At 37.6% G+C, this 27692-nt stretch overlaps 2 protein-coding genes across 4 annotated transcripts in view; one reads left to right on the top strand and one right to left on the bottom strand.

Moving 5' to 3' along the window:
* Positions 1–24685, bottom strand: part of LOC126189765 (thioredoxin reductase 2, mitochondrial) — a 59259-nt gene extending 34574 nt beyond the window's left edge. The window contains exons 1-6 of one of the 3 annotated variants that reach the window (XM_049930969.1): positions 24535–24685; positions 23825–24057; positions 15279–15409; positions 14996–15070; positions 830–1059; positions 162–397 (exon numbers count right to left, since the gene is read on the bottom strand). In XM_049930969.1, coding sequence (XP_049786926.1) covers positions 162–397; positions 830–1059; positions 14996–15070; positions 15279–15409; positions 23825–24057; positions 24535–24544 — 915 coding nt within the window. In that variant the 5' untranslated portion in view covers positions 24545–24685. Of the gene's footprint in view, positions 1–161; positions 398–829; positions 1060–14995; positions 15071–15278; positions 15410–23824; positions 24058–24130; positions 24271–24534 lie in introns of those variants that run through there. The other 2 variants (XM_049930967.1, XM_049930968.1) reach the window with 2 other exon arrangements.
* LOC126189801 (C-factor) overlaps positions 24352–27692 on the top strand; it is a 94004-nt gene continuing 90663 nt past the window's right edge. The window contains exon 1 of the mRNA XM_049930971.1: positions 24352–24483. Coding sequence (XP_049786928.1) covers positions 24361–24483 — 123 coding nt within the window. The 5' untranslated portion in view covers positions 24352–24360. The remainder of the gene's footprint in view (positions 24484–27692) is intronic.

Raw genomic sequence — 27692 nt, 5'->3', positions numbered from 1 at the left:
ATGGGAAAGCAATACCAACAGAAAATAGTCTGGGACTCATCACTGAGCACCATTCAAACATGGAATGTTCATTTTGTCTTGCCTCAGTTGCATGTGTACAGCCATTCAAGATGAATCCAACAGTTCCATCCACAATATTATAGCGAGTCATCTTTTCTTACCTGATCTTCTGTGCTGTCCGTAACACTTTTCCAACGCACCAGAAGTCTGTTATCGGCCTGCTTCTCCACAGATAATGGTACACACTTATGTAAAAATTTCACACCACGCTCAGCCATCTCATCTGCAACTAGGCCTGCCATTTGTTGGTCAAAGCCTCTGAGCACTACAGAACGTACCATTACCGTTGCATCATATCCCAAACCATTAAGAAAACCAGCACATTCTAGACCAATGTCTGAATTGAAAAGGTAAGGAAATTTAAGTTCAAAAGATATTTTAATAGATCATTTGTGTCAGTTAGTATGGAAAACTTAGAAAAGATAGTGAGAGAATCAATTGTAGAACCCGCCCCCACACACAACAGTAAGAAAAGAACAATGTTAAAAAACTATAGGACAAAATAAGTTCCCTGGTGTGTTTTCCAAAATACATGAACCCAAACATTAACAGGATCAAAATACAACACTACGGCTAAAAAAAACTAAGAGTAAATTTTGATCCTTTTAACAGCAAGTATCAAACTCCTCTAAAAGTTTCCTCTGATTTTTGTAGATTGTTGCGTTTTCCTTGTGCATATACTACAATGAAAGATTTGACAAGTGAAAACTTTATCTGCTGAAGCTAACAAATAACATGTTTATGCAGATTCGAAGGAAAAAAAGGATACAGCCAGCACCAACAATCAGCGTCTTGCCAGGAGGGTTCTGGAGACTGAAGATATCATCACTTGTAATGCCATATTCCATGGCACCTGGAATGTCAGGATACCTTGGTCGTCCTCCCACTGCTATCACAAATTTTGCTGCACTTATCTTGCGTTCCTTGCCATTTTTATCAACAGCGTTTATTTCATGTTCATTAATGAAGTATCCACGGGCATTGATGTAATCAATTTTCCTAAAAACAAATTTTAGGGCAATTCAACAAAGAAATAAAGCAAAGTGGTAAACTCTAGCACACTTGGCAATTGCCATCAAACATTTCTTCATAGAAATATGCTTGTCAAGAAAGTGATTTTAAACTTGCAGAGTTACACATTACCTTCATAGTTTTCCAAATAGAACATAATGTCACTCTCTATGGAAAAAGCACAAGAGTTACAAACCACGCACTTCTCTCAGAAACAATAAAAATTCAAATAATGATTTAACAGTGAGAAGAAAGAAAGTTTAAATTGTTGAAACTTCCAACTGTTAAAAATTAACTGCTGCCAAAGGCTGTAGAAGGATTCTATATTTCTCCAAATGTTAAAATAAGAACAATTAAGCTCGTTTTAATAATCTAAAATGTAATATACAAGCTATTTTATTCAAAGAATATTTCACTAAAAGGTTAGTAGTTAAAATGCTTAGTGAATGTTGAAAGCAAATGTGAATATGTTACATTAAACTGGAGAATGTTGAAGTTTAACAGCCAAGAGAAGATTTGCTACAGAAAGTAGAAAGTACCTCACGCAGGAAAGCTAAGATATACGACATCACTAAGTGACAAAGGTAGAGAATAGTGAAAAGGAACATCAATGTTAACACCAAGCAAATTAGACAGAAAAAGTAGCTACTGACATGTTAGCAACAAAATTTACAAGTGCCTGGAAGGGATGTGACAAACAAATCACAAATTCATTATCTAAAATGTTCTAAATACCGTTACAAACATAGCACAATTTTACTTATTAATTATTTAGAAAACTTTATATATATATATCATAATGAGTTTTGTATGTTGTACATGGATATTGATTATAATCACCGTACAGTAAAAACAACTTCCTATACATTCCGCCTGTCAAGATCTTTAATGTAAATTCTGCTTAACAAGCCTGAAATTTGTGTCACAGTTCTTTATAACTTATCAGTTCATATACAGCTCAATACACAACTTCATTTCCCAACAGGAAGGTTGTTAAAAGTGGCTTGTTAACACAACTCTGATAAAAATGGTCAAGTATGTCTTCTACAAACAACTATTCTGCCATTCACTTACAGCAATTTAGAAAATGTTGATGCAATTACTCTGCAATTCAAACTTAAGAGCCTGGCAGGGAGACCATCGAACCACTTTCACTATGTCTCTACCATCCCACTAACAGAACACTTAAACCTAGCAGTGCAAGCTCCAACTTCTCTTATTTTATTACAATGATAACTTCTCCCTATATAGGTGGGTGTCAACAAAATATTCTCGCATTCAGAGGTTAATTTTGGAGATTGAAATTTTGTGAAAAGATCTCACTGCAATGAAAAAAACATCTGTTTTACTAAATTTCACTGCAACTCACATATCATATGCGTGACGCAGTCTTCGGTATCTCATGATAATACAAACCAAGCTGCCCATCTTCAAACTCTTTCTGCATCATACTGCAAAGCAATATTCCGGCGGAGGCCAGACAAGTGTAACATACACAGTCTCTTTAGCAGATCTGTTGCCTCTTCTTTAAGGGTTCTGCCAATAAAACACAGGCTTTGCTTTGCCTATTCTATAGCATTATCTTTGTAATCATACCAATTTAAATTGCGTGCAGTTGCAATTTTTAAGTATTAATTGAACTGACAGCCTTCAGATTTGTATCATTTATCATGCAACTGAAATTTTGTGAATTCCTTTTGGTACTCATGTGGATCTTGTGATCGTCTCAAAAATTAGATCGACAGGAAATGCAAAATGGCTAAGCAGGGATGGCTAGAGGACAAATGTAAGGATGTAGATGCTTATCTCACAAGGGGTAAGATAGATACTGCCTACAGGAAAATTAAAGAGACCTTTGGAGAAAGGAGAACCACTTGCATGAATATCAAGAGCTTTGATTGAAACCCAGTTCTAAGCAAAGAAGGGAAAGCAGAAAGGTGGAAGGAGTATATAGAGGATCTATACAAGGGTGATGTACTTGAGGACAATGTTATGGAAACGGAAGAGAATGTAGATGATGAAAAATGGGAGATACGATACTGCGCGAAGAGTTTGACAGAGCACTGAAAGACCCGAGTCAAAACAACTACTGACGGCCTTGGGAGAGCCAGTCATGACAAAACTCTACCATCTGGTGAGCAAGTGTATGTGTATGAGACAGGCAAAATTCCCCCAGACTTCAAGAAGAATATAACAATTCCAATCCCAAAGAAAGGTGTTGACAGATGTGAAAATTACCGAACTATCAGTTTAATAAGTCACAGCTGCAAAATACTAACATGAATTCTTTACAAACAAATGGAAAAACTGGTAGAAGCCAACCTCGGACAAGATCACTTTGGATTCCGTAGAAATGTGGGAACATGTGAGGCAATACTGACCTTACGACTTATCATAGAAGAAAGATTAAGGAAAGGCAAACCTACGTTTCTAGCATTTGTAGATTTAGAGAAAGCTTTTGACAATGTTGACTGGAATACTCTCTTTCAAATTCTAAAGGTGGCAGGGGTAAAATACAGGGAGCGAAAAGCTATTTACAATTTGTACAGAAACCAGATGGCAGTTATACGAGTCGAGGGGCATGAAAGGGAAGCAGTGGTTGGGAAGGCAGTGAGACAGGGTTGTAGCATCTCCCCGATGTTATTCAATCTGTGTATTGAGCAAGCAGTAAAGGAAACAAAAGAAAAATTCAGAGCAGGTATTAAAATCCATGGAGAAGAAATAAAAACTTTGAGGTTTGCCGATGACATTGTAATTCTATGAGAGGTAGCAAAGGACTTGGAAGAGCAGTTGAACGGAATGGACAGTGTCTTGAAAGGTGGGTATAAGATGAACACCAACAAAAGCGAAACGAGGATAATGGAATGTAGTCGAATGAAGTTTGGTGATGCTGAGGGAATTAGATTAGGAAATGAGACAAAGTAGTAAAGGAGTTTTGCTATTTGGGGAGCAAAATAACTGATGATGGTTGAAGTAGAGAAGATATAAAATGTAGATTGGCAATGGCAAGGAAAGCATTTCTGAAGAAGAAAAATTTGTTAACATCGAGTATTGATTTAAGTGTCAGGAAGACATTTCTGAAAGTATTTGTATGGAGTGTAGCCATGTATGGAAGTGAAACATGGACAATAAATAGTTTGGACAAGAAGAGAATAGAAGCTTTCGAAATATGGTGCTACAGAAGAATGCTGAAGATTAGATGGGTAGATCACATAACTAATGATGAAGTATTGAATAGAATTGGGGAGGAGTTTGTGGCACAACTTGACAAAAAGAAGGGACCGGTTAGTAGGATATGTTCTGAGGCATTAAGGGAAAGACCAAGAGATAAACACACCAAGCAAATTCAGAAGGATGTAGGCTCAGTAGGTACAGGGAGATGAAGCTTGCACAGGATAGAGTAGCATGGAGAGCTGCATCAAACCAGTCTCAGGACTGTAGACCACCACCACAACAACAACAACAACAACAACAACAACTCATGTTGATGACTTCTCACATTATTTAGGATCAGTTGCCACATACAAAAGGATATTTTGATTGGATTCCACACCTGAAAAGCTATTGTAACCTGGAATGAACACATCACTGGTCTGCACATTGCTTTCAACATTTGAGTTATGAAGGAAGGAATGGAAGTTAATGTTTTAACTTGCCAAAACACTTGCATATACACAATAATTTGCCAGAAAAAGAGAATCATGTCCAAAAGTACAGAAGAAAAGAATTGTCAGAATTGTCCTGAGTAAGAGAATAAAATGAAAGCTACTGGGATGAGCCTGTTGAACAGGCATTTACATAATACCATCCTTACTACCAACAAAGTTAATTTTGAAAAATGAGTGGAGCACAAATACCACAGTCAGAGTGCCTTTTAGGTCTTGGGAACTATGCTGGGGAATCATACTTACACTTGGGACAATTCATGGGAATAGTGAATGGCGCATTCACACCCAATGAGCAAAATTATGCAGCTAAGGACTAGAAGGTAAGATCAAAATTGATATTATTGGTTGATCCAGTGAACCATTAACACACAGCAAAAACTGGTGACAATAGAAGTTTGGAACAAGTTAAGGAGAAATTTGAAGACTGTGTTCTTGGAAGTAATAACTGATTACCTCTGTGAACCCCTTTCAACTGGGCAAGTACAAGGGACGATTATGTCAACAAGGTAATATCACGTCAAACTGACTAAGGAACAATGGGTTCAAGATTGCCAATGACTGGGTAGACACACTATCAGTTACAGAACTACCCCTGATTATGGCATTACAAAGCTAAGACACCTTTTACAGGAGACTGTGATAAATGTAAAGATCCTGCAGTGTGTAAAAAGTGTTCCAGATATCCACACTCAGTAGAAGGAAACAACTTCAGCACTTCACTCCAAAGATAAAAACAAGAACCCAATCAAGAGCTACAAATGTAAGAGGATGGATCACTTCAGAAGCTAATGAAATGAAAGGTTGCACACAAAAGAAAAAGGGCATCACAAACAGACCAATATGGAGAACTGCTAATCGAGGTGACACACACTATATTATTCTTTTTGGTAAAGCATTTACAGAGAACCAGAATGGATGTTAGATTCTGCAACATCAATGTATATTATTAGAGATAAAAGAGCTGTTTATGATGTTACCAACAAAACACATATGGGTACCCCGAATGAAATTTTCACTCTGCACCAGTGTGTGCAGTGATGTCAAACTCCCTGGCAGATTAAAACTGCTTGCCAGGCAGAGAGACACGAATTCGGGACCTTTTGCAGGCAAGTGCTCTACCATATATGGTTATATCAACAGTGTGTGATTCCAAGTTACACTCCCAACTTGCAGGACAAGTAGATCTTAACAAAAATTTAAAAGGAGAATTAAAGCATCATGGCCCAATGTTTACTGTATACAAAAGATGTTATAACAAATGTGTTATCCAAAAGTGAAATAGTCAAGAAAGGCAACAGAGTTACCTTCGACATAAATGGGGCACAAATAGTCAACCAATATGGTGAAAATGTAGTTACAATGACAAATTAAAAGGAATTTTTGCACTATATGCTACTAAAAAGGTAGATAAAGGTGTAAACCATTCTATGTACTCTGAGAATTTTTTTATTTTTATTTTGCAGAAGGCTTGGACCCCTAAACACAAAAGGGACATCATTATTAAAGGATATGGTAACAAGAATGGAAGATTGCAGTAAATGCAAGGAATCCTGTTAAGTATTTATACACAGGAAACAGATCAGATTACCCTTCAAATAAAGTCTAGTAACAGTAGAACCATGGAGGCCTTGCAGATATTATACATACAAATGTCTGTGGATTGATGGAGTACAGAAGAAAGCTATTACATTCTTTCATTTATAGGTGACTGCTCAAGATAATAATTTTTATATTTTTAAGTTCTGGAGATCAAGTGAGCAATATGTTTATGAACTTTCACAATATGGTAGAAAGAGGACAGGAAAATATCAAAATTGTCAAATCTGATAGTGGGGTGGAGTATATCAATTAAAAATTCAGGATACATTTGAAGGAAGCAGGAATTAGACACCAAACCACCATCAGATACAGTCCATCCCAGAATTGAGTAACAGAGTGCAAATAGGACTATTGTTTCAAAAGTGAGAAGTATGATAACTGATTCTGTGTTACTTATACATTTTCAGGCAGAGGCAGTGTCAACAGCCAAGTATTTCATCAATCAATCACCTATGGAAGTGGTAGAAAATAGGATCCACTACAAATTGTGGACAAGAAAGAAGCCAAACCTAAGCAACTGAAAAGATTTTAGATGGCTATAGTATAGAACCTAAAGAAATCGCTGGGCAAATGGGACTCAAGGCTAAGAAAAGTAGTTTTGTAGATTATTCTACAAATAATAATGACCAGTAGTGGTGTCATTCATTTAGATTTATAAAAAATTAAAAGAGTGTTATCAAGATCATACAATCAGTTTATTAACTCCGCAAAGTTTAAGAAATAGAAACTCTGAAAAAAGAAGCAAAAACTGCGGAAGAGGTAGAAGATCATCATGAGCACATAGGTACATTGTACGAAGATGAAGTTCAAGAATATGAAGAACAGAAAGAAAATATTTTAAGACATTCTTCTCACACACCTAAAACTAAGATTACCTTGGTTATGAAATGTACATAGCCAAATATTTTAATGGTGGACCTAAAACAGTTAAAGAGGCTGCGAGTGGTCCAAATTCTCAACAATGGAGAGAAGATATGGAAAGTGAACTGGAGTCATTTTGTCAAAATAAAACTACTAACCCGTGGAAATTCTAGAAAGGGAGAAACCATCAAAGGCACAATGGGTGTTGAACACAATAAATCCTAAGAGTGCAGCACCAAAATACAAAGCATGACTAATAGTCAAGAGTGAGTGAGTGAGTGAGTGAGTGAGTGAGTGTGTGAGTGTGTGTGTGTGTGTAAGACTACAGAGGTTTTTGCCAGTTGTACCTTTCAGCCCTAGGAATAAAAGATTTACTAACATGGGGAATATGTGAGATCTCATTGGAAGAAGTTACAAAATCTCGTCTTCAAAAGGGAAGATTCGGTAAATGGAGAGAGGTATTTATGCATTTAAACAAATTGGTCATTGCTGGAGCAGATGTCTGCACAATCCTTGATAAAAGATGGGCATGAAACAATCTAAGGCAGACCCCAGTATCTGTTGTAGAAGTAAAGACAAGGTCACAAAAATGGCTATATGGGCTATTCTAAATAAAGCTGAGAAGCAATGAACAGACATACCAATGGAACCCAGAGCTAAGTTAATAACCAATGAAGCATATGTAGAGGGCACTGAAAATGTACCACATTCAGAGGCAGAAAGGAGTCTTTTGTATCTGCCGCAACTTCCAGGCCCGATATCGCTTTCACCACAAAAAAACAGATTCTGCAAAAGCCCAAGAGAGACGCTGGAAAGCCGTTAATGGGATATACATGAAAGGAATCAAGATCTACAAATTAAGATATTGTAAAAAGGGAATTATAAAACTCAAGGGTTACTGGGATGGAGACGGGGGAAGTGAGTGAGGTAACAAATATTCCACTTCTGGATGTTGGTTTAGATTAATGGGACAATCTATATACTGGACCTGAAAAAGACAGAAAACAGTAGCCTTGAATGTGGTAAAGGTTGAGTACATGGCCTTATCACACACAAATCCAGATGCATTCTGGATTAGGACTCTTAATAAGTGAGATAGAGCCTAGTATCAGTACAGAACCCTCCAATATTTTCTCTGGCAAAGTAACGATAAATTTAGCCAAAAATGAGGTTACTACTGCAAGGATCGAACACATCAACACAAAGCACTGTTTTATAGGTGATCACAGAGTAATGGAATATTGATGTAGGCTATTTATGCACAGAAGATATGTTAGGTAATCTACTTAACGAAGACAAATTTCAGAAGACAATGAAACAATAGGATTTGACTTGTGAAAGCGAATTTTGTGGATATATGGGCAGCAAATTGTGTGTGTGTGTGTGTGTGTGTGTGTGTGTGTGTGTGTGTGTGTGTGGGTGCACGCACTATGACATGTATTTCACTGCACAGACCTCTGACAGCGTTCTATATAGACCTGCTGTGTTGTCTGGCTAATTTAGTTTTATATGCAAGTTTTATGTATTCTTGAATATTAAAATATAGTTTCCCTTATTCCTACAAATTACTATTCAGGCTTACTTATTCCACTGCAGAAGTTCTAACAAAAAATGGTTGAGAATAATACCTATAAAATCCATTTAACACATCAGAAGTGTTATTGTTATAGTCAATTAGTGACAGTTGAGTTGAATCTGAGACAATGTAATGAAATATACGGTAGCGAAAGTATGACAAGGAATCGAAGTAGCAGCTTCCGCTACAATCTGGCAGATGAATATATCTGTCAATACGAAAGCACTGTTCCAGTATCCAAAGGGAATGTGGCTCGTAGAACAAATGCCTTCATCAAACAAGACACCTACAAATCATCCATGTCATCAGAGGAGATTGAGCAAGAATCTAAATGTGCGCTCACACAAGACTTTTTCCCACTATTGTGTGAAGGATTCTCTTATATAAAGGTTAATTATGTTCAACTGGCTTGATCGCTGCAATACACTGTGCAACAGTAAAAAATATCTTGGTGGTAGTTGAACACATCCTTGTCAGTTCTTAAACTCCCTAACACAACTGTGTTGATAGAGCTTCCCTGTGGGCACATACTGTGATCTCATTTACCAAATAGATTAAAGCACACTGTATATACAGCACGCAGAGTTTGTCACTACATGCACTACACAGTTTAGTGAAAATGTATGGATGCTTATATGCTCCTAAACACATTCAAAATCAGGTTACTAAAATTCCTCACAATTTACACCACCTAACCAAATATGGAAATAATTATTAGGAGTTATCCTATGAAAATTAAATCAAAATTCTCAGACAGAGAGAGAGAGAGAGAGATCATATAATTATTTACAGGTAAACACATATGAACAGCGACTGCTTAAATGCCTCTGCACAAGCTCTAATTTAATTTTGTCTTTGTGGTCCCCACAAGAGCAAATCACAGGCGGGGCTGAATAATATTTTTACAGCCTACACTTGATACCGATTCTTGAAATTTTGCGAATAGGTTTTTTTCAACACTTCTGCAACACTACCATGAATCAAATAAGCCTTTCATCATTCATGTCAGTCTTTATATACATGTTAGTGTTGTATGGTATGGAACCCGCAGACATCAATATTCTGAGATGGGACACGCAAGTGATTTGTAAGGCGTCTTCTCTGTAGAATGACTTCATTTTCCCAGTATCCTGCCAATGAACAGAAGACTGCCATCTGCTCTACTTATGACAGGCCTGTAATCATTCAATTCTATATCCCTACAAACTGTTACACTCAGGTATTTGTTTGAGTCGACTGATTCTATCTGTTAACATTGGTATAGTAATCAAAGAATACTTTTTTTTTAAATTTTGTGAAGTACATAATTTTACACTGCTGAAAGCATAAATCAAGTTGCCCATCATTGCATCATTTTGAAATCCTATTAAGATTTAACTGAATGTTTATGCAGCTTCTTTTCAGGTAGTATTTTATTATTAATATAGATAACTGCATTGTCTGTGGTTACTATTAATACCATGTCATTTATACAAAACATGAACAACAAGGGTTGCAACACACATCCCTGGGAACACCTGAAGTTACTTACATTTGTCTACTCTCCCTACAGGATGACATGATGCATCCTCCCCACTGAAAAATCCTCAAACTAGTCACAAATTTTGAAAAAAAAAAAAAAATAAAATATTTTGTCACTAAATTATTTTGTCAATTATTGATTGTTTTAATCGTTCTAGTCACAAATTTTGTTTGACACCCCACAGCATCACAGTTTTGCTAATAATCAGTGTGGTACTGAGTCAAAAGCTTTCTGGAAGTCCTGAGAATGCATCCACCCGATTGCCTTGATCCATGCCTTTCATGATGACACATGAGAAAAAGTGCACCTTGGGTTTCACAGGATCGAAGTTTTTGGAATGCATGCCGATTGGCATTTTCAACCGATTCTAGAGTATTGCTTTTCAGTCTAAAACTTATCATGTTAGATTAACAGAAGAAATAGGAGAAGCTCTAACAAAGAGCAACGCGTTTCATCACAGGATTGTGCAGTCAGCGCAAGTGTGTTACGGAGATGCTCAACAAAATCCAAAAACCAATGGCAGAGGCAAAAAGCATTTCACATTATGGAGAGATTTACTAACGGAATTCCTAAAGTTTACATTCCAGGGAGAGCCAGAGAACATATTACTTCCTCCAATTCTTGACAAAATAAGATAATTGGACAGATTAAAAAAAAATCTACTCACCTAGCGGCGGCGGAACTCACACATAAGATTATAACTATGCAAGCTTTCGGAATCAGTGGTGGCTAGTTCAGGCAGAAGGGCTGAAGGGGAAGGAATAGGGGTGAAGGAAAAGGCCTGGAGAGATCTAGCAAAAGGGGTAGATTTCAGAAAAGTCTGGTAAGTCTACCCTGACCCACAGTTCCGCGAGACTTTCTCGAAATCTAACGACCCCTTTTGCTAGACCTCTCCACTCCTTTTCCTTCACCCCTCTTCCTTCCCCTTCAACCCTTCTGCCTGGAGGAGGAGCCAAATGCGTGTGTGTTCTGCCGCCACTTGGTAAGTAGATTTTTTTATCTGTCCAATTCCTTTATATTGCTTTCTCTTATGAAATGACCACAATGAGAAAATACAAGCAATTTTAGAGCTAATGCAGACGTTCACTGTCAATCATTCTTACCAAGCACCATTCACAAGTGGAAGAAGGGATAGAATGGTACCAGAAGTACCCTCCACTACATATTGGTTAAGATGTCTTGTGGAGTACAGATGTAGGTGTACAGCATTCTGCTCAAGATACATCACAATGTGATTATACAACATGTTTTAGAATTCTACAACTGTTGGATGTCAATGAGATCAAATGGTAGGGTTGAAGACCCCTTCTGCTGCCCTTACTGTGGATATGACTGACCTGTGCTTCCTTCTGTCTACTGTTCAAGGGATTTTCAGTGTATTCTGATTAACAAGAGAGTCAATTTAGCAGAAAATTCTGTACAGAATCTCACAAGGATTCCTACCATTTCCTCACAGTAACTATTACCAGTTTCAAAAATCAGGTATAACACATTTCCATCATGAGTTGACTATCACACCATCTGTTCTAGATAGTTTTCAGATAGGGCATTCAGCAAAGTTTCAAATCATGTCTTGTCACATCCACCAGATACAAAACTATTTCACATGATGAAAATAAATTGTTACATGTTCTATAACACATGACAATTTTATTATTTCCACAACCAGTCTGTATTTACATACTTCTAAGTCAAGAGATCCTTAAAATCCATGTAAAAGCAAATTTATCATGGTGACATGGCAAATACCAGCCTGCCATATCACAACATGACATACAGTGCATGTCAATATGAAACTGCTTAGTATGCCTGCTACAGATCTAGGGGATACATGTTTTAAGTAGACTGGTTTTCAATGGGTGTTGCATGCATTTGGGACATATTATTCACACAGGTTAGTATGGCCAACACACTTGGGCGACACTGCATTCGGTCAGAACAGAGAGCAGAGGTCAGTAACAGTTCATATAATGTGGGCCAAGATTTAATGCCTTTCATATTGACGTACTGTGACTGTTGAGAACATTCTAGAAGGGAGAACACATTCATCTGTATGACACAGTCTATCACATGCTACAACCTGGGCCAGAATTATCAAATTGTCTTTAAGAACCGAAGATATCCAACCAGCCCCATTTAGGAAAAACAGCAGCCTCTGTATCATCTACCTTCTGTCAGACTATGCACTGCCAGGATTCATGTTCAAAAATTCCAGATTCATTCCCTCTCATCCACAGAAATCACATGGTTTAGCATAAGGGATGTATTGTGAGTGGATCCAGGTCAGTTGATGCTGTCATGGTCATGGACAAGTTGCAGTTTTAGTTGGAGCTATGACCACTGGTCCACTTTCACTACTGTGAAACCCATTGTATTGAATAAGTGCTCACATGTTGTATGGTATGCATTTTAGAGCTCACATTTACCAAGACTTTTTGCCCCTAGTATCATATACTTTCAACTGTGTGCATTTACAGAATCAACTCTTTCACTGCTGGCCATATATACATGTATCGCTATGCTCTTTCCCATGTGCTGGGGACCTGTACATGTGCACCACTTGGGTTTTCCTACAGCACTATGAATGTCTGTATGCACCTCAGCCACTGATGAGTTACTTCCACATCTCAATGAATAAAAATTTTTCTGAGTATTTACCACACAACATATGTACCTCCCTGTGTCTCTGTGTGCCATCATTACAACTTAAGACCACACCATTCACAATGTGGAAGGACGTGAATTGGCATGTCACATGACCATAGGTCAGATGTAAAACCCAATAACTCTAAAACGAAATGAGGTATCTTTCGGGGTCTCAATTTTAATAAAATTTCAATCACTTATCTACATGTCATTCATTGAAAGGTATGAGCTAAAAAAGCAATCACATGCAAACTCTGTCCAATGCATTACTTTTAGCTTTGAAACTAAAATTTTGTTTAGTGTTTTACTTAACTTGATGCAGCGTGGAAAGTATGACAATGGAAAGAAATTCAGTTCTTTATAGAGCAAACATATCAGTCTATAAGATGTGCAAAGAAATTTTTTTTGTTTCGTTTCACCTAACAGTTTTAGAGAAATCTAATCATAAATATTTCATATTAGCCAGAATGCCGTGTCTCAGCAGTACGGCCATAATAAAAGTTGCCCTCAGCATGGAATACAGAGAGCATGTCTGTAACAGTGAAAGGCTAAATATGGTACACCCTGCGTAATGGAAAGGTGATAGGGTTGTGCCAATGTTCCTGTCAGGGACAGCACCGTGCTGGAGTATTCATTCTACTGCACTTGTTTCCTAAGGGTATTATTGCAGTTGGGCTGTACGAGGCTGAAACTCTGCACTGATATGTGTGATGCTTTTGTACTGCATGAAGACCTGAATTACGCAGAACAATGCAATGAATGAATTATCACATTGTCTGGGATTCACAGATTTTGAAATGTTTCAATTTAAATGAAGTCTGTATTAAAAGATCTCAAGGAAAAGGCACAGATTTAACTAATGGTAATACAATGATGTTCTGGCTTCCATTAGGCTCCACCTGGATAGTGAGAAATTGAGAACTGACAACTGGCAAGGAGATTCCATATCACAAAAACTAGTGTCAGTTGTCTTAGAGGAAGTTCCCAAATCATCCAACTGGGAAAATAAAAGAAAGAATATAGGTTAAAGAAATGCACGTGAACCACCTTTATCTTGCTTTTATTGCAGATACCCTAAAACAAATAAAAGAACTTAACATAGCAAGTTTGAAAGTAGGTTTGAAAATTAATTAGGCCTACAGGAAGATTAAAATTATTTATAATCAATTAAAAGAAAGTAATACAATGTAACAAAGTCATGGAATGAAATAAAACAGAGTAAAAATGTCCCAAGATGTTACAGAACCATCCATGCCACTGATGTGTCAATGTGTATGCATTACTAGTTTTGACTCATTGCAGGAGACTGACACCCTTTCCAAAGGGAGAGCTGTGTAAAGACATTCCAATGACATTATGGACAAAGGACTATGGTCAAACAATAGAAAAATAATATTTCACTCCTTCACTTCACACACACACACACACACACACACACACACACACACACACACACTAACAAAAGGTTCCAAGGCAGCCTTTTCTCCTCTTCCACGCAGAATTCAGCTCTAAGCTGTCTTCTGATCAGAATGCTATAAGTGAGTGTCTTTTAATCTTGCCTGTCTGCAATTTGATGTGTCTTCTTTACGGTAAGTAGCAATCTATCTTTTCCTACATTATAGATGACAAGCTCTGTCTGGCATGTAAAGATGTACAACAACAAGTGCTCCAAATGCAGCCAGTGCACCCACACTTAACACCAAATAGGTAACAATCTAAACACAAATTAGATTTGGTGAAATGCTGTTTTCACAACCACTGCAACAGGGGACAAAAATAGTTTTCTTTTGAAATTTTTTAAAAATGCCACCCTTTGCAATCTGCAGTTTTTGTAGCGAAATGAAATTCTATATTTTCCTAGCTATCACGATATGTTCGGAACAAAGGGTGATGATCTCATGACTGTAAAACCAAACTTAATTAAGTCAAATGATATACTTCCAAAAATCTGACCATTTAAAGAAATATCTAGTTCACACCTCTAAAGGAAATGCACATCAGATTAGTGAATTTCAAAGGTTATGATTAAAATGTTAATCACCACTGACAGACCTCAATAAATGATCTTTTCTTCTGTCTGGATCTTTCCAACGCTCACGTGATCCTTCAAAACAGTCTCTTCTCTCCCTGTAATTGCAGAGGAGGCTACCATTATGAGACTAATGCAAACTATGTAATAACACCCTTCCAACAACTAAATCTGAATGCAAAAACAAACATTCACCCTCAATGAAGCAGCATTATTTTAAACAGAAGGATAAGTTTTAGTTCAGTACGCATAGACATTACACTTCTTGTAAAAGCAATAATGTAAAAAGCAATTAAGTCAACTCACTTTTCTCTCAACTGCACTCGTGTTACCCAGTTGACTGATTTGATGTGGTCTTGAACAGCATTTCTAAGAACTTCCCAGTTATGTTTTATATCTTTTAATTCAGGAACTTCCCATCCATAACACTTTGCATCCTACAAAAACATAAATGAAATAATTATTTTGTGTTTTGTCACAGACAGTGAAAGCATCTGCGCCAAATTCTGCAAAGGTTTACAAAGTTTTGAAATATTTTATTTATTTAGGTATTAGTAAAATGCTTAAATATATACTACATTTGTAATTTATGACTTAGTTATATTTAGCACCTACACACCTAAATGTAGCAAAATACTTCTATCACAACTTTTGCAGTAGGGTGTCAGATGGATCAATGTGAAAACATTCTGTAGGATATTGAACATGCCAATACCACTCATTTGTTTTGACCCATGATGTTATAAAAATATGGAAAAACTACTCATTAAAATTTGATATACATAAAATACGTACTATAAGAGGTGTCACTTATTTATATTTGTTAGCTTTGCCAGGTCTCAAAGAGACTACAACCAGAACTTACATCCCCAACATACAGAAGCAAAATTAACACTGATAGTGTCCTGTTCCATATCGCATGATGTCATACCGTATTTACTCGAATCTAAGCCGCACCTGAAAAATGAGACTCTAAATCAAGGAGAAAAAAAAAAAAAAAAAATTCCCGAATCTAAGCCGCACCTGAAATTTGAGACTCTAAATTCAAGGGAAGAGAAAAGTTTTAGGCCGCACCTCCAAATCGAAACAAAGCTGGTTCATTGTAATATGAGACACAATTTAGGTCGAATGAATGAGATACAGCTACAGTAGTTTGGTTCGAGTCGTAAGCTTAGCAGTTAAGCTTTACCACGTAGTCATTGCTATGCGTCAGGCGCTCCGTCCATATTTATATGGGTACCCTTCCTTTTTCACGTGCTTTGTCTGGTTTGAATCGATTGCTTATTTTTCTTTGATCTGGTAAGTGCCATTCTCTTTGTTACGTCACTCTAGCTGAAAATGCATTATTGAACTGTGTCGTGCACTGTTTGTCGCATTCTGATGACGTGTGTTTACGACCTGTCGCCGCTCGCGGCATGGCTTGCTTTTGTGCGCCCTACCGCCGCTTACAATTAAAAAAAAAAGAGAGGAATTGTCTCATTAGCGAAACAATGGCAAGAGACTGCTATTTGTTGTTACTTACACTGCTGCTTTTTTTGATAATGATCAACAAGAACCAAATAATTGATTGAATATGGTAGAGGATGTTCTGAACGAGAGTTTAGCTAAAAAAAATTCTTCGTTTGAAAATCTTTGCAGATGCCTCTTTTGTACATTACATTCTGCACAGAAATTAGTCATCTTAGGTTTAAAAATCTAGTCAATTGCTGTGCTTCATTTCTGACTGTATCACTATTAGGCATAAGAATAATATGAATATACATGATAATATATGTATATTCTTCCACATTCTGTTGTCTCACACAAGTTTCGTAGTTTATTAGGCAGACAGGATTTAAATGAGATAGCAGCAAACACGAAAGAATACATGGCAAAATGTTTATATTCATATTGCTCTTATGGTGAAGAGAATACTGCATGTGATTCACAATTCATAAAAGTTCCTATTAGCAACCATCTCTTCTCACAGGGAGGAAAAAGTTCAGAACGTAGAGTTGGCCATATTGACAAACATCCGAAACAGTCTTGCCAGACGGATTTTCGTAGCATATTGAAATGCTGCTACATTGGAAGATGAACAATACGGAATTTGTATTTACTTTGTTGGATAATGTATGAAAATGCAGTGGTCGAAACTTGGAGCGGAGAAAAAAGCTCGTCTTCCACCTTTTTTTTTTAATTTTTTTACTGACGCACAGGTTTTGGAGCCAGTATTTATCTTTATGCCTGCAAAGCATGCCTGTGTAGCGCTACATATTTTCGACGGCGGAAGTTAGTTGTGGCGGCACCTACCAACATTTTTCAGAACTTCCGCTTACTCTGCACTCGATTCTAAGCCGCAGGCGGTTTTTTGGATTACAAAAACCGGAAAAAAAGTGCGGCTTAGATTCGAGTAAATACGGTAATTTTCTGTCACTGGTCAAACCTGACATCTGGTTTCTGAAGGATCAAAAAGCACATTTCAGATTCATTAACAAATGTGAAAAGTTAGTTCCAAAAATTTAACATAGTATACTATACTATCCTTGACCAGTCTGACAATATCAACAAGGAGGATAGACTGTTACTCACCGTAAAGGTGACACACTGAGTTACATACAAACACATCAGAAAAATTGTTACACATCGAGCTTTTGGTCAAAGCCTTCAGGGGAAAACGAAAACACACACACACACACACACACACACACACACACACACACACACACAGTTGTGTTTAACAAAAGCTCTGGAGTGGGGGCAGGGAAGTGGCAGGGCTAGCAAGGTACAGGTGGGAGGAGAGAAGAGCACTGTCTGATAAGAGTATTCAAGGACCAGAAGGCAGCAGAACAAAGCCATAAGGTGTGTTTAAGACCATGAAGAGGGGTGAGGAGGGGAACAAGGAGTTGAAAAGGAGAGGAGCGGAGGAGGGAAAACACTGATAGGTGCATTGGCAGGTGTTGACTGGAGGATGTGGAACAGTAAGTTATTGTAGGCTTAGACTGGGATGATTTCTGGAGCAGTTCGGAAAAGCTGTGGTGCACGGGAGGATTCAGATGGCCTGGGTTTTGAAGCAGCCATTGAAATCAAGCACATTATGTTCAGCTGAATGTTGTGCCACAGGGTGGCCTACTTTACTCTCAGCCACAGTTTGGCAATGGCCATTTGTCCTGGTGGACAATTTATTTTAAATTGGTACAACCACCAAACAGCTGTCCTCCAGGATGAATGGCCACTGCCAAACTGTGGCCAAGAACATAGTGGACCTCTCTGTAGTACAACAGTCAGCTGCACATAACATTCTCGATTTCAATGGTTGCTTCACAACCCAGGCCATCTGCATCCTCCCCTAAACCAAAAATTTTCTGAACTGTGCAGATGGGAGTTATCGCTACAACACATTCTCCATTACTGAAATTATCCCAGTCTCAGCATACAATAATCTACTGCCCCCACGTCCTCTACCCAACAATTTCCAACCCCTCCACCATATGATCTTCTTCCAATTCATGTCCCCCCCCCCTGCTCCTCTCCCTCCCCTTCAGTCTCCCAAAGCACCTGGCAGTCTTGTACTGCCAGCTTCTTGTCCTTACAGATTCTGCCTGACATCGCCCACATCCCCCCCCCCCCCCCCCACACACATACACACTCCAGATTGCTGGTTTCATTCAGTGCAGTAGTTGAATAGTTGCAGTCTGGCTAGAGAGTGCAGTCGTGTCTGTTAGGTGGCTTGCTTGTGTGAATGTGTGTGTGTTTTCCTTTCTTTTCTGAAGAAGGCTTTGGCCCAAAGCTCAATGTGTAAGTCTTTTTGTTGTGCCTGTCTTGCAACTCAATGTTTCATCTTTACAGTGAATAGCAATCTATCCTTTTCATAGCTGTTGATATTCCAACCTGGACTTCCCATTGTTCAAGTCTGGTAAGCCATTCTTAAGAGTTACAGCATCAAAAACCAACCAACCAGAATCATTAGCAGTCACAGCAACATCAGAAGTAGTAGTTCCAACACCAATAACCAAGCAACCAGAATCACTGGCATTCACTGCAACAGCACACAGCAGCAGCAGTGGTAATAGGAGCAGTCATCACACCAGAAGAAGGCAGCCACCCTTGAGAAGCCAGGATTTTTGCTGGGGCAAAGCAGTGAACAACAGCACATAACAGGGAAAGAGATAAATGCTTGCAAGCAGAGGAATCTACAACAAGGATTTTTGGTACCCGGCCTCAGTTACAAGACTAACATAAGGCAGATACCTTCAGATACACCAACTTCCAAGTCTAACTGGCAACAGACTCACCTCCACTGTCATCAACAGAAGAATAACGATGCCACCAGCTCAACTAAAGGATTTTTTTTAGCATCAGGTCTAAAGGGAAAGGCGCCACCAAGATAAGTGAAAACAAATGCCTAACAGTGTTTCACCAAAACATTCAAGCCATAAAGAACAAAGCACAACAGCTACAAGTAGAATCGGAAAATTTTGATAGCCAAATTTTGTGTATCACTGAACACTGGTGCAAAGGGAAGGAAATTGAACACATTGCATTAGCCTCATTTGACCTTCCATGTTACTATAGCAGAATCTCAATGAATGGTGGAGCTTCATGTATCTATGTAAAAAAAGGTATGTCATTTCAAGTTAAATATGATCTTTTAGATCTAGGTGAGGACAAACATTTCGAACTTTCCGCTGTTGAAATAATAGGACCTGGAATTGCAAAAAAATTAGTCATATTTTGTGTATACCGCTCTCCAAGTGGAGACATTGATATATTCTTCTCAAAACTGAATCAAAGCTTAGACAAGGTTTCTGGACCAAAAGCAAATGTGGTGACTTAAACATTAATATGATGAAACCTGATAAGGTTAGCAATATATATATGAATATTCTAAGCTGTTATGGAATATCCTCCCTTGTTAATTGTCCAACTAGAATAACGAAAGAATCCTCCTCATCTATAGATCATGTAGCTACAGATATTGATAGTAAAAAATGTCATATTGTTGTCCAAAACCTGGGCCTATCACACCACATCTGCCAGATCTTAAAAACTAACATTCATGTAGAAACTCCTCCTAAACTTTGTAAATACAAAAGAATGTTTTCCAAATCAGCCCTGTATCAGTTTAAATCCCAGCTAGAATATGAAGATTGGAGGGAAGTCTATGCAGAAACCAATGCAAATCAGAAATTTATCAAGTTCATGTCAATTTTTAAACTCAGATTTGAAGAGATGTTTCCCAAAACTCTTTATCAAATTAAAATTACAAAGAGAAATCAATGGGTGACTACAGGTATCAAAAAATCCTCATAAACTCTTAGATATCTCAACTCCATAAAAAATAATCAATCTAACCCAGAAGTTCTGCAATTCTACAAAAAGTACAGGAAAATATACAGAAAGGTGTTGCTAGCCGCAAAAAACCTTTCAAACAACAAAATATTACTTGAAGCTGAAAACAAGAGCAAAGCAGCCTGGAACATCGTCAAACAGGAAACATCTAACTCTGCTAAAAAGGACCTCAATTCACATATTAAAAACAAAGATGTACCAGTAGGTAACCCTAAAAAATTAGCTGATTTTGTAAACTCATATTTCAGTAGTATTGCAAAAAAATTACAGCAGAAATTTCCAGATACGTATGATTTACCTACTCAGAACCAGCCAACAAACTCAATGGTGCTCTTGCCAACTACAGAAAGGGAAGTGGCACTAGTAGTACACCAGCTAAAAAATAAAACTTCAGTAGGAGTTGATGAAATCCCAGTCTGCATAATTAAAGATTGTAGAGACTCCATAAAGGGCCCATTAACAGACATAATTAATGAATCTTTCGAATCTGGATACTTTTCGGAGTACCTAAAACAAGCAAAATTTATACCTATCCTTAAAAACGGAGATGTGGAAAATGTAGAGAACTACAGGCCGATCTCTATACTGTCTATCATTTCTAAAATAATGGATATACTAGTCAAAAAGAGACTGTTGAATTACCTGAATAAATATAATCTTCTTTCCAATGACCAATTTGGTTTTAGGCCAAGAAAAGGCACACAATCTGCTATAGCACAGTTCACTAAAGTAATTTTAGAAGCACTGGACAAAGGTGAAAATGTAAGTGGTATCTTTTTAGACTTGTCCAAGGCCTTTGATACAGTTGACCACAAAATCTTACTTCACAAATTAGGGCAAATAGGAATAAGAGGTGTGACAAAGAAGTGGTTCAAATCATACTTGGAAAACAGAGTTCAACGAGTTGAGATATCACAAGTTTCAAACAATTCCCTTATAAAACACCTGTCTGACCCAGAAAATGTAAATATAGGCGTCCCACAGGGAAGTGTATTAGGCCCCAATATTGTTTCTTATATACATTAACGACTTCCCACAAAGTATCAGACATGGAGAAAAAATACTTTTTGCTGATGACAGCAACATGGTAATAACAGGTGAAAATCCAACACAACTGTCAGAAAGAGCAAACGAGGCTCTCAATGATGTCCACAACTGGCCATTAAAAAATAAAGTAACCCTAAATGTAAAGAAAACTAACTATATTGACTTCCAATTGAACAAAAAACACAATGCCGCTAAAATAAAAATTAATAATAATGAATTAGAATCTGTAACAAGTACCAAATTCTTAGGGATGAATGTAGACAGCCAACTGAAATGGACAAAGCATGTCAACATTTTGGCAAAGAAATTATCCACAGCATGCTATGCTCTTAGAATCCTTGCACCGGTATGCAATAATACCTGTCTTAAAATAACACATTACGGATATCTACATTCAGGCCTCAGCTATGGGATCATGTTTTGGGGAACAAGTGCCATGAACATACAAACTGTGTTCAAAGTACAAAAAAGAGCCATAAGGATAATAACAAACAGCAACAACAGGGCCCACTGTCTAGAATTATTTAGAAAGCTAGGAATTCTAACTGTTTCTTGTGAGTATATCTTTCAGAACATAATGTTCATTAAGAAAAATCTCAACATGTACAACACAAACAGCCTAATACATGACCATGAAACAAGAGCTTGTCACCACCTCCATCTAGATAGAAAGAACAAGGCAAAGATGCAAAAAAGTATATTTTATAATGGGATAAAACTGTATAACAAATTACCACAAGAAATTAAAGAAATAAATGAGCCCCACACTCTCAGACAAAAGCTTAAAACCTTTTTAGTAAGTAAAAGTTGTTGTACTGTAAGAGAATATTTAACATAGATGTAGATTATTAGCAACATATGACATTATCACCAAAATATTATGTAATTATAAATGTGTGTATGACTACTTATAAAAACTACACAAAATATGAGAAACCTGTTTCATTGTAAATGTAAATGTGTGCTCATGTGTTGTAAACTGACGACATCCATACAATATTTATTGTTCCACAGATGAATAAATAAATAAAATAAATAGATTAAAATATAGCAACATCTGCACTGAGGAAACAATCCTTCATTCTTAGTATACATTGCAGTGTTCTGTTACTTAGAAAGAAAAGTTTTTCAGTATAAAATAATATACTAGTAAAACAAAAGAAGAGCCTTCAACACTGTAAGTGCTGTTGCCACCTATTAATTGTGGAGCACAAAACACTGGTAGTAATATCTTAGTTTAAGTGATGACAAACAGGAGCCTTCTATACAGCTGCAGCAAAACAGAGGCTGTCACAGAGTTGTTCGAAATTTTGTTACATGAATTGTTGCTGAGGATGCACGAAGCAGCCATGGCAAGTCAATTTTAGCTCAAAGACTTTTCTTTTGCCATACACCTACAGCACTCCCCTCTTACCAATGGAGTCTAATTTACTATAAGATTGTTGTTCATACATTTGTCAATAATCATAGCTGTGTCACTATTTCATTGTTTCCAAGAGCATGTGATTAGAAGTTGATCTATCTGCTCAGCAATAAACCCCTGACTTCAATATCAGCATATTTGGATAACAACATCCTGTTGTTATTGTCATTTATTATAATTCTGAAACTTCATCACCTATCTGGAAGAGGTTTTTTTTTTTTTTTTTTACACACACAGTACTTCAAATGACCTATAATAACTCCAACTATTTCATATGTGCAGAAAGGCAGACTAATGTTACATTACACACATGTGGATGCAGCACTTTTATGTGACCCACTCATTGTTCCTCCAAACACCTTTCTTGTCTGCAATGGCATAAACACAAGTGATACCTGCTGCGATAATTACCACTACACAACATAACTTACTCAGATATAAGTCTCTTGATACATTTTATCCGAGGAAAGCCATATCATTAGGACAAAAACCTTTATTTCTGGATGTACTATCACCACATGTGATTTGCAACTGAAGATATATGATCCTCAAATTGTTTCACTTAGTAATTTATTATTTCACAAGTAGGAAATTCAGAAATTATTAAACATATGAAGCTATGTGTAAACAAGTATTGCTTCACTATTGCTCGCTCGCTCACTCACTCACATGTTCAGCAATATGTCATTTTTGCCAATAAAACTTTCAACTCTGTTCCCTTTACAACTAATCAGACAGGCACACTTTGTGGGCCAACTTCTGCTACTGACAAAATACCGTAAGTTAGTTACAAATGTATGTAACGTGCCTGTACCATCATCTGTTCACATTTTTACGCGAAAGAATGCAATCATCATACAACAGTGTGTAAAGAAAGTAAGGAAGTGGTCTTATGTTCAAAACTGGTATAGTTTTAGCAAACAGGTGGCACCTCATTTTAAACGAACATATTTCATAATAGAATATATTTTAAACTTAATTACTCTTTGCTTAACTAGCTGGTAATGTTATGTCCCTAGACTGATATTGTAAAAATGCTGCTATTGCTTACATGTACTGCTTCACCAAGTAAGGCCGCTTGATGCATCAATTTCTTTGGTATACATCCAACATTTACACAGGTCCCTCCGAGACCCCACTTTGATCCTCTGGGAGATGGTGTGACGTAGTCCAAAACGGCCACTTTTGTTCCGTACTGGACAGCTTCCTTCGCACATGCTAAGCCACCTGATCCGCCTCCGATGACCACCAGATCATATTCGAAATTACTAGGTGTTACCGCCGCTGTAAAAAAGTATAGTAACGCATTGCGTTTAGAGGTCATATAATCACAGATTTCAACACATCAAAAACTTACTGGCAGTGCTGGTAATTGATCTCAACGAATACCATACAAGACCCTGAAAACTGACTTTATTTTTCGTTACTGTAACACATTTCAGCTGAGATGCACGCAAAGACAGCAGCCGCGTGCTAATCCCCGTAACCGCCATTCTGCGTCAGCTACGAACTAGTCACGTTTCTCGTCCGCGAAACAGATAAATATTTTCAGTTACTAACGTAGACAACACACACATTACATTCGTCATGAAATCTATTCTGATAACTGGCTGCAATAGAGGTTTAGGTTTGGGTCTCGTCAATAAATTAGTGCAAAGAAATTCTTTAAAAAACCTGATAGCGACTTGCCGGAACCCACAAACTGCTAAGGTGAGTGAAAAATACGATAAATATATCGTTATTTAATTCTTGTATACTTACTTGGTCCCATGACGTTAATTCGATACCACAGCAATCTATGCCCTCCAGAAAACTCAATATGTGTGTATATATACAAATCCCAAACACTTCAGATCACGAATGACAAAAGGCTACGAAACGCTTTGCGCCTTGCGGATTCATTCAAAGATACTCCTGCGTTACCTAATCCGATAGGTTCACCGTGACGGGGAAAAAGAACTTTCAGCGTGATCATCAGTTTTTTAGGAAACAGGAAACTGGTTACCTCATGTCATTAGTTCTATGAAATGTGTATATTGCACAACTGATACATATAAATTACAGTGGGATTGCTTATTCTTAATAACTGATATATCTAGTTTAGTACCTGATTAACTTTCAGAAATTACTCAATTTTATTTTATTAGCCTTCAGACTGGAATACAGTACCAGAAGAGATTTCTCAGTCATCCTTCGTATAGAAAGTTCTTTATTTCGTCGAACTGAAAGTACAGAATGAGCGATTAATCAATGAGAAAAATACCTCTGTCACGAGTGTTTCACTGAAAAACCTGAGAGACAAGACAAAATTAAAGAAAGTGGATACATGACTTTTCATGCAGTACTTAATTATAACGCAACATGCTGGACTTTCGAGAAAGTTTTTAATACGACGGAGTAATTAACCCTGAAATAGGTGTAACTTACCGGCGACTTTCTTTAATATGCAAACAGTTTAAAACGCATATGACTTAAAAAGAATCGTGAAATCACTTTGGGTTAAGTTTCATTTGGTAGTACTTTAATTGATTTCGTGTGCCGTCTTCATTCATAGAATGTTTCCGTTGCGCAGTACGATATGTAATAGTTTATTTGGGTTGATATATCCAACTGAGCAGTTTGCACCTTACTAATGTTGTGCAGATACATTTACAATTTGTTAACGTCTCATCAAATACGAAAGCAGTAAATTCGGTGATTCTATTCATATCAAGTAGGACAGCAAGTGAAACTACATTTAAATACAACTGTATACAGTAAAAATTGAATATAGAACAAGGAGACCATTGTACAAAATAAGGAATATTAACTGTGGTGAACAGCAGTAATTTAAAGCACGTTTACTGAGTGAGTGAATTTGCATTATGGTTGTGAAAGTTGGTATACTATAAACAACCCTGAACAAGATGGGATGCTGTGATGACAGTTGGGTCCCTGTTGAAAAACACTAATGAAACAGTTACTAATGTCTACCTCTTTGGTCAAGTCAGTTAATGTTAACTAATTGTAATGATAGCATTCTAATGTTCATGTAATATGTTTTGATAACAGTGACGTTAGTCACAGAGAATATGTATATAATTACCAATTATCTGGGACCTTTTGTGTCACATATAAAATTTACATCTGCATCTATACTCTGCATGCCATAGTGGACTGTGTGGCAGAGGGTACATCCCATTGAACCAATTATTAGGGCTTTTCCTGTTCCACCTACATATGAAGTACAGGAAGGATGATTGCTTAAATGCCTCTGTGGTTGCTGTAATTAGTCTAACCTTGTCTTTGTTATATCGGTGGGAGTGATACATAAGGGGTTGTAGTATATTCATATTTTTATTATTTAAATGGGTTCAAAAAATTTTCTAAATGGGTTTTTACAAGATAGTTTTCATCTATCTTCAAGCTTCTGCAATTTCATTTCATTCAGCATCTTTGTGACCCTCTCCCAGGGGTCAAACAAACCTATTACCATTGATGTACACGAAGGAACTTGCCCACCTTCTTGCAGCGGTGTACCGTAGGTCTCTAGAAGAGCGTAGCGTTCCAAAGGATTGGAAAAGGGCACAGGTCATCCTCGTTTTCAAGAAGGGACGTCGAACAGATGTGCAGAACTATAGACCTATATCTCTAACGTCAATCAGTTGTAGAATTTTGGAACACGTATTGCGTTCGAGTATAATGACTTTTCTGGAGACTAGAAATCTACTCTGTAGGAATCAGCATGGGTTTCGAAAAAGACGGTCATGTGAAACCCAGCTCGCGCTATTCGTCCACGAGACTCAGAGGACCATAGACACGGGTTCACAGGTAGATGCCGTGTTTCTTGACTTGCGCAAGGCGTTCGATACAGTTCCCCACAGTCGTTTAATGAACAAAGTAAGAGCATATGGACTATCAGACCAATTGTGTGATTGGATTGAGGAGTTCCTAGATAACAGGACGCAGCATGTCATTCTCAATGGAGAGAAGTCTTCCGAAGTAAGAGTGATTTCAGGTGTGCTGCAGGGGAGTGTCATAGGACCGTTGCTATTCACAATATACATAAATGACTTGGTGAATGACATCGGAAGTTCACTGAGGCTTTTTGCAGATGATGCTGTGGTGTATCGAGAGGTTGTAACAATGGAAAATTGTACTGAAATGCAGGAGGATCTGCAGCGAATTGACGCATGGTGCAGGGAATGGCAATTAAATCTCAATGTAGACAAGTGTAATGTGCTGTGAATACATAGAAAGATAGATCCTTTATCATTTAGCTACAAAATAGCAGGTCAGCAACTGGAAGCAGTTAATACCATAAATTATCTGGGAGTACGCATTAGGAGTGATTTAAAATGGAATGATCATATGATGTTGATCGTCGGTAAAGCAGGTGTCAGACTGAGATTCATTGGAAGAATCCTAAGGAAATGTAATCCGAAAACAAAGGAAGTAGGTTACAGTACACTTGTTCGCCCACTGCTTGAATACTGCTCAGCAGTGTGGGAACCGTACCAGATAGGGTTGATAGAAGATATAGAGAAGATTCAACGGAGAGCAGCGCGCTTCATTACAGGATCATTTAGTAATCGCGAAAGCGTTACGGAGATGATGGATAAACTCCAGTGGAAGACTCTGCAGGAGAGACGCTCAGTAGCTCGGTACGGGCTTTTGTTAAAGTTTCTAGAACATACCTTCACCGAAGAGTCAAGCAGTATATTGCTCCCTCCTACGTATATCTTGCGAAGAGACCATGAGGATAAAATCAGAGAGATTAGAGCCCACACAGAGGCATACCGACAATCCTTCTTTCCACGAACAATACGAGACTGGAATAGAAGGGAGAACCGATAGAGGTACTCAAGGTACCCTCCGCCACACACCGTCAGGTGGCTTGCGGAGTATGGATGTAGATGTAGATAGATGTAGATGGTGCT

This window comes from Schistocerca cancellata, chromosome 1 (genome assembly GCF_023864275.1).
Source record: "Schistocerca cancellata isolate TAMUIC-IGC-003103 chromosome 1, iqSchCanc2.1, whole genome shotgun sequence".
Lineage (NCBI taxonomy): Eukaryota > Metazoa > Arthropoda > Insecta > Orthoptera > Acrididae > Schistocerca > Schistocerca cancellata.
This window is presented reverse-complemented; position numbering and strand designations above follow the sequence as displayed.